Here is a 16,904-nt window from a genome sequence, read left to right as displayed (position 1 = left end):
GTGACGCAGGATTCAGTGGCTGGATTTAAGAACAGAAACAGGATGTGAGGCTCTCTCCTCTGGACTCGGTTCAGATAAAACCTGAGCAGCAGGAAGCAGGAAGGCCGAGGTGTTTCTGTAACATGTCAGCAGGTAAGTGAAGGTTCAGGTCAGACTTGTTGTGATCACGCTGTGCTGCACTGACTTCTCCGTCCAACCCACTTGTGGTTTGCTCTGCAGGATGCTGCCGCCACACATGCTGCAACACGGTCAGTCTTCAGCCTGCAGACACCATGAAGGCAGCTCTGCTCGTTCTCTGTGAGTAGGCCGAACGGCTGTAATCAGAAACTATCCTGTGAGCCATGTTTGTGAAGTCAGACCTGAGCAGAGCTCTGATCCGGCTGTTGGATCAGACTCCGACTCAGAGTCTGACTCTGGTGCATGTCGCTGTGCTCACGCTGTGGCTTAACTTTGATGTTTCAGTGTCGCTGAGCTCCTGCCGGGCGTCCGCCGGTCCTGGTAAGTTCTTTAAAGTGTCCCGTTTACAGCATGTGTCCTGATTACTCTGGATTTATTCTTCTATTTGATGCTCTTTCTGAGGAACTCTGACGCGTGCTGCCCACCTCTCACCACTTCCTGTTCTCGCCTGCAGAGGCAACTTTTTCAGTCATTCGTGGCAGAAAAAAGGATCAGTTTGTTATTTGTTTTGATCAGATTGTTGTTTTCTTTGATCAGTTTGTTATTTGCTTTTCTCCATCTTTTGCACTTAAAACTTTGAGCGTAAAAGGCTGCTTTTCCTTCCGTTCTCTGCCAACATGATCCCACACTGCTTCAGTAATGTTGCGCTCCGGGCTCTGGGGAGGATTCATCCCTCCATCAGACCTGCTGCCACTGATTTTCAGTCCACTTCTTGTGTCCTTTGGCACAGCTCAGAACACAGAGGCTTCACCTTGAGATGTAAACCCTAAAAAACCTTAAAGAACTGAAAAAACAACATTATTAACCTGATGAAGCTCCAGTTCGGTCCTGAACGCAGGTGAGCTGCTCTTAATGTTTGTCAGCTGGGTGAAAGTGAACAGAGTGAGGAAAAAAGTGAAGGAAGTGTCAGATGAGGCAGTAAAGTCCAGTCAGTGGATTTGGATTAGAAGAAGCAATGGCAGCTGGGGGCCCAGCAGGGGGAGCACTTAGGGTAAACAGACTTTTGGAAGAAGCAAAGAAGAAGTTGAAGATATTTAAGTGGAGGGTGTGGCCCATGTGAGCCTTTCGAAACCAGGCGAACATTTTAGGTGAGTTGGCCTCTATGGCTTTGTTTTTGCTGGCATTTTTAGTGATCGTAGGACTGTCTAGGTGAGTTTGTCTGCTGAATCTGCTAGTGTGTCTTGTCCTGCCTCCAACTCTGGCAGCCTCTATATTTTCATTACCCCCCACCCCAACCAGGGTTTGAATCCCATTCCTACTTATCTTTACCTCTTCTATTTCTACCCCCTACCATGAACCAGGGTTTGAATCCCATTCCTACTTATCTTTACCTCTTCTATTTCTACCCCCTACCATGAACCAGGGTTTGAATCCCATTCCTACTTATCTTTACCTCTTCTATTTCTACCCCCTACCATGAACCAGGGTTTGAATCCCATTCCTACTTATCTTTACCTCTTCTATTTCTACCCCCTACCATGAACCAGGGTTTGAATCCCATTCCTACTTATCTTTACCTCTTCTATTTCTACCCCCTACCATGAACCAGGGTTTGAATCCCATTCCTACTTATCCTACCACTTCTATTTCTACCCCCTACCCGAACCAAGGTTTGAATCCCATTCCTACTTATCTTTACCTCTTCTATTTCTACCCCCTACCCTGAACCAAGGTTTGAATCCCATTCCTACTTATCTTTACCTCTTCTATTTCTACCCCCTACCCTGAACCAAGGTTTGAATCCCATTCCTACTTATCTTTACCTCTTCTATTTCTACCCCCTACCCTGAACCAAGGTTTGAATCCCATTCCTACTTATCTTTACCTCTTCTATTTCTACCCCCTACCCGAACCAAGGTTTGAATCCCATTCCAACTTATCTTTACCTCTTCTATTTCTACCCCCTACCCTGAACCAGGGTTTGAATCCCATTCCTACTTATCTTTACCTTTTCTATTTCTACCCCCTACCTTGAACCAGGGTTTTAATCCCATTCCTACTTATCCTACCTCTTCTATTTCTACCCCCTACCCCAACCAGGGTTTGAATCCCATTCCTACTTATCTTTACCTCTTCTATTTCTACCCCTTACCCTGAACCACGGCTTGAATCCCATTCCTACTTATCTTTACCTTTTTTATTTCTACCCCCTACCCTGAACCAGGGTTTGAATCCCATTCCTACTTATCTTTACCTCTTCTATTTCTACCCCCTACCCGAACCAGGGTTTGAATCCCATTCCTACTTATCTTTACCTATTCTACCTTTACCTATACCTATTGAATCCAATTCCTACTTATCTTTACCTCTTCTATTTCTACCCCTACCCTAACCAGGGTTTGAATCCCATTCCTACTCATCTTTACCTCTTCTATTTCTACCCCCTACCCGAACCAGGGTTTGAATCCCATTCCTACTTATCTTTACCTATTCTACCTTTACCTATACCTATTGAATCCAATTCCTACTTATCTTTACCTCTTCTATTTCTACCCCCTACCCGAACCAGGGTTTGAATCCCCTCCCTACTTATCTTTACCTCTTCTATTTCTACCCCCTACCCAAACCAGGGTTTGAATCCCATTCCTACTTATCTTTACCTCTTCTATTTCTACCCCCTACCCTGAACCAGGGTTTGAATCCCATTCCTACTTATCTTTACCTCTTCTATTTCTACTCCCTACCCGAATCAAGGTTTGAATCCCATTCCTACTTATCTTTATCTCTTCTATTTCTACCCCTACCCTGAACCAGGGTTTGAATCCCCTCCCTACTTATCTTTACCTCTTCTATTTCTACCCCCTACCCGAACCAGGGTTTGAGTCCCATTCCTACTTATCTTTACCTCTTCTATTTCTACCCCCTACCCTGAACCAGGGTTTGAATCCCATTCCTACTTATCTTTACCTCTTCTATTTCTACCCCTTACCCAAACCAGGGTTTGAGTCCCATTCCTACTTATCTTTACCTCTTCTATTTCTACCCCCTACCCGAATCAAGGTTTGAATCCCATTCCTACCTATCTTTACCTCTTCTATTTCTACCCCCTACCCGAATCAAGGTTTGAATCCCATTCCTACCTATCTTTACCTCTTCTATTTCTACCCCCTACCCGAATCAAGGTTTGAATCCCATTCCTACCTATCTTTACCTCTTCTATTTCTACCCCCTACCCGAATCAAGGTTTGAATCCCATTCCTACTTATCTTTACCTCTTCTATTTTCACCCCCTACCCGAACCAGGGTTTGAATCCCATTCCTACTTATCTTTACCTCTTCTATATCTACCCCCTATCCTGAACCAGGGTTTTAATCCCATTCCTACTTATCTTTACCTCTTCTATTTTCACCCCCTACCCTGAACCAGGGCTTGAATCCCATTCCTACTTATCTTTACCTCTTCTATTTCTACCGCCTACCCGAACCAAGGTTTGAATCCCATTCGTACTTATCTTTACCTCTTCTATGTCTACCCCCTACCCTGAACCAAGGTTTGAATCCCATTCCTACTTATCTTTACCTCTTCTATTTTCACCCCCTACCCGAACCAGGGTTTGAATCCCATTCCTACTTATCTTTACCTCTTCTATATCTACCCCCTATCCTGAACCAGGGTTTGAATCCAATTCCTACTTATCTTTACCTCTTTTATTTCTACCCCCTACCCTGAACCAAGGTTTGAATCCCATTCCTACTTATCTTTACCTCTTCTATTTCTAACCCCTACCCTGAACCAAGGTTTGAATCCCATTCCTACTTATCTTTACCTCTTCTATTTCTACCCCTACCTGAACCAGGGTTTGAATCCAATTCCTACTTATCTTTACCTCTTTTATTTCTACCCCCTACCCTGAACCAAGGTTTGAATCCCATTCCTACTTATCTTTACCTCTTCTATTTCTAACCCCTACCCTGAACCAAGGTTTGAATCCCATTCCTACTTATCTTTACCTCTTCTATTTCTACCCCTACACTGAACCAGGGTTTGAATCCCATTCCTACTTATCTTTACCTCTTCTATTTCTACCCCCTACCCTGAACCAGGGTTTGAATCCCATTCCTACTTATCTTTACCTCTTCTATTTCTAACCCCTACCCGAACCAGGGTTTGAATCCCATTCCTACTTATCTTTACCTCTTCTATTTCTAACCCCTACCCGAACCAGGGTTTGAATCCCATTCCTACTTATCTTTACCTCTTCTATTTCTACCCCCTACCCGAACCAGGGTTTGAATCCCATTCCTACTTATCTTTACCTCTTCTATTTCTAACCCCTACCCTGAACCAAGGTTTGAATCCCATTCCTACTTATCTTTACCTCTTCTATTTCTACCCCTACACTGAACCAGGGTTTGAATCCCATTCCTACTTATCTTTACCTCTTCTATTTCTACCCCCTACCTTGAACCAGGGTTTGAATCCCATTCCTACTTTTCTTTACCTCTTCTATTTCTACCCCCTACCCAAACCAAGGTTTGAATCCCATTCCTACTTATCTTTACCTCTTCTATTTCTACCCCCTACCCGAACCCATGTTTCCTCTTCAGGTACCTTTGAGCTGAGGAGGGGGAACATGTGTTCCCTATGAGATGAACACATGAGCAGCTGGCTGATGGAAGCTCAGTGTTTTACCATTTAAATCATGCACCATCAGCAGAATACAGCCAGAGAAAAGATGCTAACCTGCCTTTTTGTCTCCAGCAGCCTACTTGAGGGTCTCTCCCAGCTGGTCTCAGTTTTTCGAGTACGAGGAGGTGTCCATCAGCTGCGAGCCGCTCGGCCCCGGCGATTGGATGGTGTGGAGGTACACCACAAAGACGTGAGTTCACCAGGACTGCGTCTGACTGCCTCACGAGCTTATCCACTTCCTGTTCTGTGAGCTGCCAAATCTGAGAGTTTCACATGTGAACGGGTGTCACAGTAGTTAGTTTATGTGTGTGAAAACACATCTAACCTTCTGATCAGAGTTCTTCTGCCAACAACCAGATGAACATGTGAGCAGAGGTGGGTGGAGCAGCCAAAAACTGTCCTTAAGTAAAAGTACTCTTACTTCAGAATAATATGACTCAAGTAAAAGTAAAAATTAGTCATCCAAATAATTAACTGAGTAAGAGTAAAAAAGTGCTCGGTGAAATAACTACTCAAGTACTGAGTAACTGTTGAGTAACGTCTGATTTATTTGTTAACACAAGCATTCAATCAGACAGACAGAAATACTAAATAATCATCTTTAGGCAAATTAGAGTTCATCCAATTGATAAAATAAATTAGAATTCATTCATTAATTACAAAATAGTTTAAATTAAAATAATCCAGGTAAATTAAAGAACTTCAATAAAAAATAAAAGGGACTTAGGAAATGTTTAAAACATATGTAACCCATATGTAACCTAAAAAACAAACATTCACCTATCCATGGGGGAAAAAACGAGTTTAGGAAACTTAGCGCTACATGTTTCCTCAAGTTAGATGTTGAGTTTCTGCTGAAATGTGCGTTTGTTTTGGTTGACACAGAAGACACATAATGTAGCTGCTGTTTCTCACTCTTTGTAAGGTAAACATGCTTTCAGTATGAGGCCTCGTCTGCGTCTTCATTTCCCACCGTTGGTTCTGACATTTTTCATCTTTTTCTTTGTTTGTTTGCTACGACTGCTAATGCTAAAGCTAACCCGTCCCGCCGCTGAGATTGAGTACGGTCACGTGACCAGACTGCACGGCTGCGTCTGATTGGTGGAACACAGTCAGGTGGTAGAGCCTTTGGCGGAAGTCTCTCTCTCTGTCAGAATAAAACATTAAAATGAGGCGTACGCGGGGGGATAAAAATAATGAGGCGTAGAATACCAAAGAGGTAAGAAGAAAAGTAACCAGCTCATTGTAGCCTAATGTAGCGGAGTAAGAGGACAGCTTCTGCTGCACACATCTACTCAAGGAAAAGTAAAAAGTATAGAGATTTAAAACTACTCCTAGAAGTATAATGTTTTCAAAACCTTACTCAAGTAAATGTAACTGGTTACTACCCACCTCTGGCTGTGAGTGTGGATGACTAACACAGATGGGATGTTCCCAGGTTGAAGCTGTCTCAGTGTGGCTCCGGGTGGGGCACCCAGACCTCCTCCACCTGCAGCATGAAGACCATGAAGCAGGCCAACAGCGGAGTGTACTGGTGTGAGTCCAAGCACAGAGACAGTAGCAACGCCATCAACATCACTGTCACTGGTGAGACTCCTCTGACATCATCGCCTCGTAAAGAAACACTTCCTGTTTCATGCTGCTTTCAGTAGGACACGGGTTTGTATTTGATCTCCTCTGAAGACACACATCCAGCCTCTGCTGTGACCTTTGACCTCTGACAGGTCACTCAATGGGGTCACATGGCTCTGAAAGGATCGGATTATTGGCTAAATTACAATCAGACTGAGTTATTAAGTGCATGTAGACACCTTAATCTGACTAAGAATCGGATCGGATCGGATTATTGACTAAATTACAATCAGACTGAGTTATTAAGTGCATGTAGACACCTTAATCTGACTAAGAATTGGATCGGATCGGATTATTGACTAAATCACAATCAGACTGAGTTATTAAGTGCATGTAGACACCTTAATCTGACTAAGAATTGGATCGGATCGGATTCAGACCCCGAGATAACTGGGTTGAAAGTCGCTCTAAACCTGCTTGTAGACGCTGAAGCACGTGGTGAATCAGACTTTGCGTTCTGCGCATGCTCCAGATGTTTTCCCGGGGTCGTGACCCGGAAGTCAAAGGAGACGATATTCCTGTTGTTGTCGCTGTCAGAAAGAAACAAACAACGCGATGGAGAATGCTCCGTTGGGCATCGAGTTTGTGCAAAAAGCAGCTCATCACAGACCAAATGTAGAGGGACGTAGCTTCATCTGGCTCTGCGTTCTCCATCTTTCTCCAATGCCTGAGTTTGTTGTTGTTGTTGGTGGTGAAGAGGTCAACAGGAAGTGGCTCTATTAGCAACTGTTGGAATGGGTACAGCGCCACCTATCATACCGGGGTATGACACGCTTTGTGCCTCTGATCCCATTCGATACGTTTAATAATGCTAGGTGCTAGCCAAGCTGGCTCTAGTTTAGCTTCTGGGCACGTAATTCGTTCACGGAGCAGGGTACGCGCACAGGGGGAAGGAGGGGGAGGGAGGAGCAGATTGCAGTTTGATAGACGGCATCAGTATCCAATCATTGTGAACGGTCCGTTCACAATGATTGGATACTGTTTTCCTAGATTGTACGTTCTAGAGGCCACTAAAACTTTTCATATTTGTGTCAAAACTTTTAATTAATTGGTTGCAAGGGGGGTGTGAAGAGTATTTCAAGCAATATGTAAAAAAATGTTCCAGAAAAAGATCCCCTACCCAACCTTTAAGACATGGGGGGAAAGAATCATTGGGTAACTTTTTCAAAACTTAAAGGGCGTGGCCGTGGCGATGCCTCAAAGTTTGAAGACTCGCCATCACTTGACAGAAAAAATGAAGTCGTTTATAACTCCCACATACATTATCCAATCTGTCCCAAACTTCATACGGTGAATGCTGGACCCTGCCTGAACGCACAAATATTATCATATTATCACATCCACCTATAGCGCCACCTGCTGGTGGTTGGAAACGTCTTTTTTTTTATTTGCCACACCTCGCATTTGATCGAACTTCTCCTCCAGATTTAATGGTAACAGCTCTTAACTTGACCAAGTTACTCTTAAGACATGGGGGAAAAAAATCATGGAGAAACCTTACCAATCTCTGAACGGTGATTTGGCCAATAATCCGATCCTTTCAGGGCCATGTAACCCCACTCAAACAGTTTTAAACAGGCCCTGCTGTGACCTTTAACCTGTGACAGGTCAGTGGAGTGCCGCAGGGCTGTAACAGGGTATCAGCATGTTTTGAGCAGAATCAGCCTCATCACATCCAGTTAGTTTAGACTTAAATGCCTTTGCAAAGTTTACTTTATTGTTATTTACACCATTTTTTGTCAAACATACAGAAAACGTGTTTTTTCCTCCCATGTTCAGACAGACCAGTGATCCTGCAGAGTCCTGTCCTCCCTGTGACGGAGGGAGATGACGTCACTCTGAGCTGTCAAACAAGGACCCCTCCCTCCAGCCGCCCAGCTGATTTCTATAAAGATGGCTCCATCATCGGGACTGAGCCTACAGGTCACATGACCCTGAAGGACGTCTCTAAATCGGATGAAGGCGCCTACCTCTGTAAGGTCAGAGGTCACGGAGAGTCTCTCCCCAGCTGGCTGCTGATAAGAGGTAAAGATCAACGCTGGAACACGCAGCAGAGCTCAGAACACTCCATCAGCTGGGCTTTTTTCACTTGCTTTGGGTTCGAAGTCCTCATAAGGGCTCTGTTCGAAACCGCAAGTGTCCCGAGGTCTTCATGTGGTCGGATATAGAGTCCAGAATGAATTTAATCAAGCCAGTACCTTTCCGGAAATGTGTCTGCTGCAGCTGCCGCTACAGACCGTGGTGAAGTTGGTTTGATATTGGATATTCGACAGATATTCACAATAAGGAAATAAGGTGTCTTTTTTTTCAAACCAATATCAAACCAACTTCACCACGGTCTTCAGCGGCAGCTGCAGCAGCAAATTTGATCTAAAGTGCATTTTACTCCGAATTATCCCTTTAAGCTCTAAACTCTGTAAACTTTAGCAACATTTGAAACATTTTCAGGTGAGAAAGTAGTCGTTTAGATCCCCAACGTGTTGAAAACCTGACAAAATACCGGCTATTTACAATTTTGTTCCCACGAATTTGGCGCTACTAAAGCTAGCCGCAGTGAGCAACGCACTTCCGGTTATTTTCACAAAATAAAATACCCGTTGCCTTTTATCATAGGGAAAGCCATTACCATACAATTGGTGCTTTTGTTTTGAAAACAGGAAGTGAACCTACCCTCGTTGTAGCTAGCTTGAAACGGCCGTTTTGACAGGAAATGACGATCGGAGACGTCACGTTACGTTCCGTTTCCTCCTTGATGCGAGCTGAGGCTGCTGATGACGCGCTGGAGCGCGCCCGACCCGAGCGCGCACTGGCCGACACTGCTGAGGTCGGCTTTGACACGTTGGACACACTGTCCAACGGGGACACCTCGTCCTGTTCAGTGGCAGCCTTGTCGCTGCGATGTTTTGCCACAGCCTCTTCGCACCACATATCCATGGTTTGAATGAACTCAAATTTCTGAAGCTTTGGCTGATACCAATCCTCCTGGTCAGCGCTCAATTCATCCATGCGCAAACGTTTTACCACAGAACTGTTCAGCTCTTTGAACGCCTCCAACACAACATTGAAATCATTCATCTTTATTTGTATTACTTCATAATTCGCATCCTTTCCCAAAAGATCATCAATCTGATTTAATTTTAAGGTGAGCGGCCTTAGTTTCGTTCTCCTTGCACCAATGTCTTGAAACTATTTATCATCCTCGCTTTTCTCCACGAGTCCAATGCTGGCAGTTTCCTTTCCTTCCGTCATATTTTTATTTCATCGGGGGGGGGTTGAAGTTGTTACTTTGTGTCTTTACAACATCCTTTGATCCATTCATTCATACGCGGAAGCTGCGATCACGGCTTCCACGAGCGTCCAAAATACTCCTCGGCAGCAGTTGATTCTCACTCAAATCTTTTCGATTTATTGTAGTAGCACTTTCCACAATTAAAAATTATCTGGGGGGGGCTCAGTAGGGTTTCGATGCGTGTCCACGAAAAACATCAATCACTGCATGCCGTCATCTTTATGCTTGTTTATTCCAAGGACTCAAGGTTTCATTTAACTCAAAATAAACATTTCATTTTCTCACGAGTCACGACTCACGATCGAAAAGATTTCTGCGTGAAGCTCCCCCGGATTCTCAATGCTGAACTAAATCACCCACTAACATATATCACCTGTGCCTCAAACCCACCTGGCTCCTACTCCGCCCACGAGCGCAGGAAACAAAACTTAGGCAGCAATGCAGTCCATACAGGTAGTTTGAGTATGAGTAGTAACCTCATGATGCATACCCAACATTTCGGAGAATCTAGTATGCATCCGGGAACTTAAAACAAGTTAAAGTTCGTAGGAGTAGTAGGAGAAGTAGGCGGTTTCGAACACAGCCAATGTTTTTCCACTAAGAGTCCATCAGAAAACCAACCTGCATAAGTTTCACTCTTTCTCCGAACCCAGATAATTCCAAAGCACCGCTTCTGACGGTGTCTCCGGACTCGTCTCAGCTGTTTGAGTATGAGCATCTGTCCCTGAGCTGCAGCAACAGCTCCCATGAATGGAGGGTTAGACGGTTCACCTTCTCTGACGGCGTCCTGTCCAGCTGTGGGAGGGAGTGGGGCACCCAGAACTCCTCCGAATGTGCCATAAAAACGGCCAAACGCCAGTACACTGGGATCTACTGGTGTGAATCTCCTGCAAAGCAGCGGAGCAACTCCGTCAACATCTCTATATACGGTAGGACCGGTGGAACCCGCTCCCTGTAACACCCGTTTCATGATCCTGACCTTACTGTGGAGGTAAATCAGAACAGATGTGCTTTACATAAATAAATAACAATGAAATCCAACAGATACGTTTAACAGAGAGATTCAGCAAAAGATAAAAACAATCGAGACACAAAGACGACATTTGTTTCACCCAGCTCTGAAAGCCTGGGAGAAAAGGTGGGTTTTGAGAGATGTTTTAAAAATTTCCAGAGTTTCTGATGAACGAATATGCAGCGGTAACCGTGGTAACTCATTCCAAAGTTTAGGGGCAGCCACTGCAAAAGCTCGTTGGCCTTTAGTTTTTAGCCTGCATTTAGGCACATCCAGGTAAAGTTTGTTTCCCGACCTCAGAGCTCTGATTGGTCTGTGAACATGTATGAGTTCAGCTAAATACTCAGGGGCCAGACCGTTTAAAATTTTAATAATTAAAATGTGTGATGTCATAAGGGAAGGGAAGTGAAGCCGTTCAGAGCCTCTGTGGAGCAGAATAAATCCCTTCAGACTCTTTAACTGTGAACATTTTTATGTGCACAGAAGCTAAATAACACTAAAACTTGTCCTCTTTGAGCGTTGTTTTCTTCTTCCTCAGAGAGCATGCTTCTTCTGTCCATCAGCATGAGCATAATGATTCAGAAAGATTCTACATTTTCATCTCATTTATTCATCTTCACCAATAAGTGACGCTGAATTGACCCTTTAGGTCCCCAGTGAGCGCCTCAGATCTAATTCAAAGCTTCATCCTTGGAGGTTGAAATGATTTTTTCCTTTATCTTTATTAGGGCTAATTCGTTATTATCGCGTTAACTTGTTAATTATTTAACACCAATAAATATTTTATGGCGCATTAACGCAGGTTTTATTATTGTAAAAGTCTGTTGAATGCATCACGTTCACTCAGTTACAGCAAACATCACCGCTACAGGTGTGAAGCTCACGGAGCTAACCGGCGCTACTTCCTGTTTTACTTGTTTCAACATAAAAGCACGTATTTCAAAATAAAATTTTAAAAAAACTCCTGCATTTACAGCCAAGTTGAATTGTCTTCTCAGCGCAGTAGTTCCAGTCTAAAATATCACTTAAAGGCAAAACACACAACTGATAGCAGCAAGTCATTCAAGGAAACAGACAGTGGAGCGAGGCTTCTACATAAAAACTACAGAAAGATGCTGATGTTAAAAGTGTGTTTGCACAACAAATGTTATGGCACTTTCATTCATATGGCAGCACATTTAAAATAAAGCTAAATGCTAAGAGCTATACGCTACTTTTGGATTCATTTTTGGATTCTGCGTACAAATGTGATTAATCGTGATTAATCAGGGAAATCATGTGATTAATTATTTTAAACATTTTAATCGTTGCCCGGCCCTAATCTTTATTTAAGTGAACTCCTTTCAGTCACCGGCAGGTGTTGTGTCTGAGTCTCTTTTGGTCTTACTAGTTTAAAAACAAACCCGTTTTTCCATCATGTGTGCAGAACATCCAGTGATCCTGCAGAGTCCTGTCCTCCCTGTGATGGAGGGAGGTGACGTCACTCTGAGCTGTCAAACAAGGACCCCTCCCTCCAACCTCCCAGCTGCTTTCTATAAAGATGGCTCCCTCATCAGGACTGAGCCTACAGGTCACATGACCCTCCGCCCTGTTACCAGCTCTGATGAAGGCCTCTACAGGTGCAGCATCAGCGGTCATGGAGAGTCTCCATCCAGCTGGCTGTTTGTCAGAGGTGAGATCAGCTGAGATACTTTCACATTTAGAGTTTAATCATCCTACACCAACAGTTTTCTTCATGTGGTCACCTCAGCTCACAGTGTGACGTCTGAAATTAACCCTTTGTGCGGTCTTAACATTGTGTTTAACATTGTGTTTAAAACGGTAAACTTTTTTCTGGTGTTTAAATGTTTTTATACTTCACGGGTCAAAAATGACCCATAAGACAATCTTTGTACCCTAGTGGTGTACAGCCCACATGGAAACAAACAAAAATAAAGTGTGACTTTTTCTAATGATGGGGTCCCTTTAGGAAAAGTCATTAGATTTCAAGTTGGAAAAAGATAGTTTAAGGTGTTTTTTCTACAGCTAAACATGGTGGTGGCTCACTTTTGACCCGCAAGACAACAGGAGGGTTAATTCCTACATGAAGGCTTTGAGACCTGTGGGATCAGTTAATGGTCATGACATCACGTCTGAATGAAATAACCTGAAACAGCGCATGAATGACTTTCCTTTGTTATCTGCACATTTCACTCACATCTCACTGAACCACGATGATGTTTGAAGCTCCACAGGTCTTCAACAAACCAGTTTATTTTTTTTCCTTCCATTTTACATTTATTTATTTATTTATTTGGGCTTTTATTACTTTAATGGATAGGACAGTTTAGAGAGACAGGCAGACAGGCAGAGAGAGGGGGAACGACATGCAGCACAGGGCCGTCCGATGCGGGATTTAAACAGCGAGGACTGTAGCTTCTGTACATGGGGCGTTTGCTCAGCCCACTACGCCACCGACCACAAACCCTCCATTTTACATTTTAACAGCCTTCCAGATGAAATACCTGACTGACCATCAAAGACATGTTGGGGTCCTGAGCTTTACTTGCATTAGCGGTGAGAAAGGTAAAATCTTCACATCCCGGACAAGTCCCCAAAGGTTAAGAGCCTTTTTTTTTTTATGGGTGTTTAAAACAGAAAGACTGTGCTTTTTAAAACAGAGCTGCATAAACAGCCTTCCTCTGTTTGTTGTCCACAGGGCACCACAGTGCTCCTCGTTTACTCGGTTTAAAGGGATAGTTCGCCTCTTCTGACATGAAGCTGTATAACATCCCATATCAGCAACATCATTTCTGAACATCTTCTTACCCCCTGCTGTGTCCTGTGAGCAGAGTTCCAGCCTCGTTTTGGTGTTGATGAAGGTAGTCCGGCTAGTTGGCTGGGGTTTAAAACATAAAGCGTTTTGCTTCTCAAAACAATATGCGTTCAACAGAGTAATACATTTGCATCACAAAATCGTTTCGCATGAAAAAGTCAGACCTCGCATCGCTTGGCGCTATTTTTGCCTCCCTTGATATCAATGGGTCCAATGTAAACTGTGCAGACCGAAGTGCAGACCGAGCAATCCCCTGCTTCTGAGCAGCAAAACACTGTAACAGGTGCGGCTATCGCTAGGTGGCTGGACGCATTGATATCAAGGGAGGCAAAAATAGGGCCAAGCGACGTGAGGTCTGACTTTTTCATGCAAAATGATTTTGTGATGCAAATGTATTACTCTTTTGAACGCATATTGTTTTAAGAAGCAAGACGCTTTATTTGTTTAGCCCCAGCCAACTAGCCGGACTACCTTCGTTAGCGCCAAAACTCGCCTGGAACTCTGCTCACAGGACGCAGCAGGGGGTAAGTCAATGTTCAGAAATTATATTGATAATATGGGATGTCATACAGCTTCATGTCAAAAGAGGCGAACTATCCCTTTAAGATGGCATTTGTCTCAGTCAGATTGGGTAGGTGAGGTAGGACACGAATGCGGACTTTTGAAAAGCAAACTGGGTTTATTTAGCAAAAAACAATACATGGTTAACACAAAAACAACACTATAGGAAAAACAAAACAAAAGACTTGACAGGGCATGGATAAATACTTAACTTGATACGTGGGGTTCGTGGCGTGGCATGAGGGGAAACTCAGGAATCATGGTAGATGAGTAAGGATCTCACAAAATGACAGGGGAGACTGGAAACTAAAAAGAGAGCGTGATTGGAGAGTGAGTGCAGCTGAGGGGAAAAACAATGGCAAAACCTAACTACCCATGAACTCAAAAACCAAGACCTACAACTACTACAACTTAGGTCTTCTTGTACAATACTCTAGTGTAATATCTCATGTCCTGATGTGCAATATTACAATATCACCTTGACACTTTAACTACAATGTCACTTTAAAGGGGAACTGCGGTATTTTCAACATTAAGCCTCTTTTCTGAGTCGTCTGCATGTTTTAGAACCCCCCTCACCGCTTTTTTGATGTTTACTGCTGTCTCCGGTATTTGCCTAATTTTGATTCTTCTCAACCTGCTTCAGAACGGCAAGCCATGTGCATGTCCTAAAAGGTCCGTAAAAGCACCATAAACGTCCGTTTTCAAAATCATCAACTCAGCGGAGTGGTTACTGGTGTGCACTGGTAATCCATATCACATTTCGTGGCGAAAAGTTGCTTCTGTCGTGTTTTATTTGGCAGCTCGTTCACGCTCGCACTATTTTCTTAGCGGTGGCGGAGTAATATCAACGAACATCCAGTACAAAATGTCAAATAAAACACGACAGAAGCAACTTTTCGCCACAAAATGTGATATGGATTACCAGTGCACACCAGTAACCACTCCGGTGAGTTGATTATATTGAAAATGGACGTTTATGGTGCTTTTACGGACCTTTTTGGACATGCGCATGACTTGCCGTTCTGAAGCAGGTTGAGATGAATCAAAATTAGGCAAATACCGTAGACAGCAGTTGACACCTTATCTTATTTTATTTATTTGCTAAACATTTTATTTATTTTTTTGTCACCCCCTTTTGTGTTTTTATTTTCTTTGTGATTCCATTTTCTTGTTCTTCTTTTATTGTACCGCTCTTCGCCCTTCTTATTGCCCTTCGGGGATAAATAAAGTTTTTTCTGATTCTGATTTTAAAACATGATAAAACTAAAAACATGTGGAAAAGTCACGTGGGCGTGACAGTTTCATGATGTGACTGTTTGACATGATGGATTTTACAAACCTCCGACGAGCTGTGTTTGTTCTTCTTCCAGCTCTCGAGGGTTCAGCTTTACGTTCCGAACAAACGGCGACTGCGCTGGACGTGCTGCGCCACGTCGTGGTCTGCGCTCCGTACCTGATCTCCACCGGCCTCGTGGTGTCTCTGTATCACAGGCCAACAGGTAAAGCTCCCCTCATGGTGACGTCTGCCATGTGCACGATCTAAGGGCCAGATTTAACAACTCGAGACTCCATGGAAGTCTCTCATGTTCCACTAACATGTTTATTTTTTTATGAACAACCCGTTCATCTGAAGCAGTGTCCTAGTTAGCAGAAATGAGCAGATCTGGGGATAATCAGGAGTTAATCTATTACAGCACGGCCGCAGCTTATTGCTGTAAATGTACATTTTCTTTGGGGAAAATCACAAAATATAAATTTTTATAATAATTTATAATAATTAGTGTGAAACACAGTACGTGTTACATTGTTACAATGATTTCTATTCTTAAAAATATTTTTAAAAAGTAAGAAAAATGTATTCTAAACTCTGCAGGAAGGAAACCGCCTGTTTCCATGGCAACGTCTCCACAAAATGAGGAAGATGAGAGAGCGGACTACGATGATGTTGCGGCTGATATCACCACTGAGCATCATTTCTGAAATATTGTCTTCAGCTGTGCGTTCTGTTGAAACGAAATGACTGTTTTGTGCGTCTCGTGTTGCTTTTTTATTTTTATTTTTCTGCATCATCACAATAAAGAAATTACGTTTTAACCTTTTAAGGGTGTTTTTCTTTGGTGTGTGAGGCTGAAAACTTCTAAACTCATTACTCAAACAGTATTTTCCCTCAGTTTGAATGATCATTTCATGCCTGAATCCTTTTGTTTTTATTTCCACTTTATTTCACCTCATATTCCCCCAGCCGGACGCTCTCTTAGAATATGAAAAAAATATGAAAATCTGCTCCTTTGACCGTGAGTTTGATCAGAATCAGAATCCAGCTTCAGATCTGATGGGTTCAACAGCTTCAGGAAGGAGGAAATGTGGCAGTCACACCTGTTTCCTCATAGTTCCCCTCCTGTTCATGCAGTTTGTGTCGGCCTGAGGCAGACTCGCACTGACACACCCTCCATGAAACTAAAAAATAAGTTAAAAAAACAACAAATAAAATTAGTTTTTGCTTGAAATAAGCAAATAAATCTGCCAATGGAACTAGTGAAAATCGGCTTGTCAAGATTTCTTGAAATAAAATGCGATATTTAGGACTTTTGAGATAAAAGTGATCTTGAAATTAGCTTAAAAACCTCTTCAAATAAAAAAAAAAGCTTGTTTCATGTGAAATATGACTCAAAACAATTTGTTTTCAAGACTTTTTCATTTAACAAGATATTCCAGATGTATTGTCTTCAAACTAGTCCCTATATCTGGCTGAAATGGTGCTTGTTAGGCAGTTGTGTCTGATATT

At 43.0% G+C, this 16,904-nt stretch overlaps 1 protein-coding gene across 1 annotated transcript; it reads left to right on the top strand.

Annotated features, from left to right (window-relative positions):
* Positions 1–218: 218 nt before the first annotated feature.
* Positions 219–16,187, top strand: LOC142368942 (high affinity immunoglobulin gamma Fc receptor I-like). The gene is made up of 9 exons (XM_075451159.1): positions 219–297; positions 463–498; positions 4,880–4,997; positions 6,246–6,394; positions 8,219–8,464; positions 10,382–10,657; positions 12,167–12,412; positions 15,490–15,618; positions 15,993–16,187. Exons 1-9 carry the CDS (start codon positions 273–275, stop codon positions 16,097–16,099), a joined length of 1,332 nt encoding a protein of 443 aa, XP_075307274.1. The 5' UTR covers positions 219–272; the 3' UTR covers positions 16,100–16,187.
* Positions 16,188–16,904: the final 717 nt, after the last annotated feature.

This window comes from Odontesthes bonariensis, chromosome 19, assembly GCF_027942865.1.
Source record: "Odontesthes bonariensis isolate fOdoBon6 chromosome 19, fOdoBon6.hap1, whole genome shotgun sequence".
In the NCBI taxonomy this organism is placed as follows: domain Eukaryota; kingdom Metazoa; phylum Chordata; class Actinopteri; order Atheriniformes; family Atherinopsidae; genus Odontesthes; species Odontesthes bonariensis.
The sequence above is the reverse complement of the archived record's forward strand: the minus strand, read 5'-3'. Positions and strand labels throughout refer to the sequence as shown.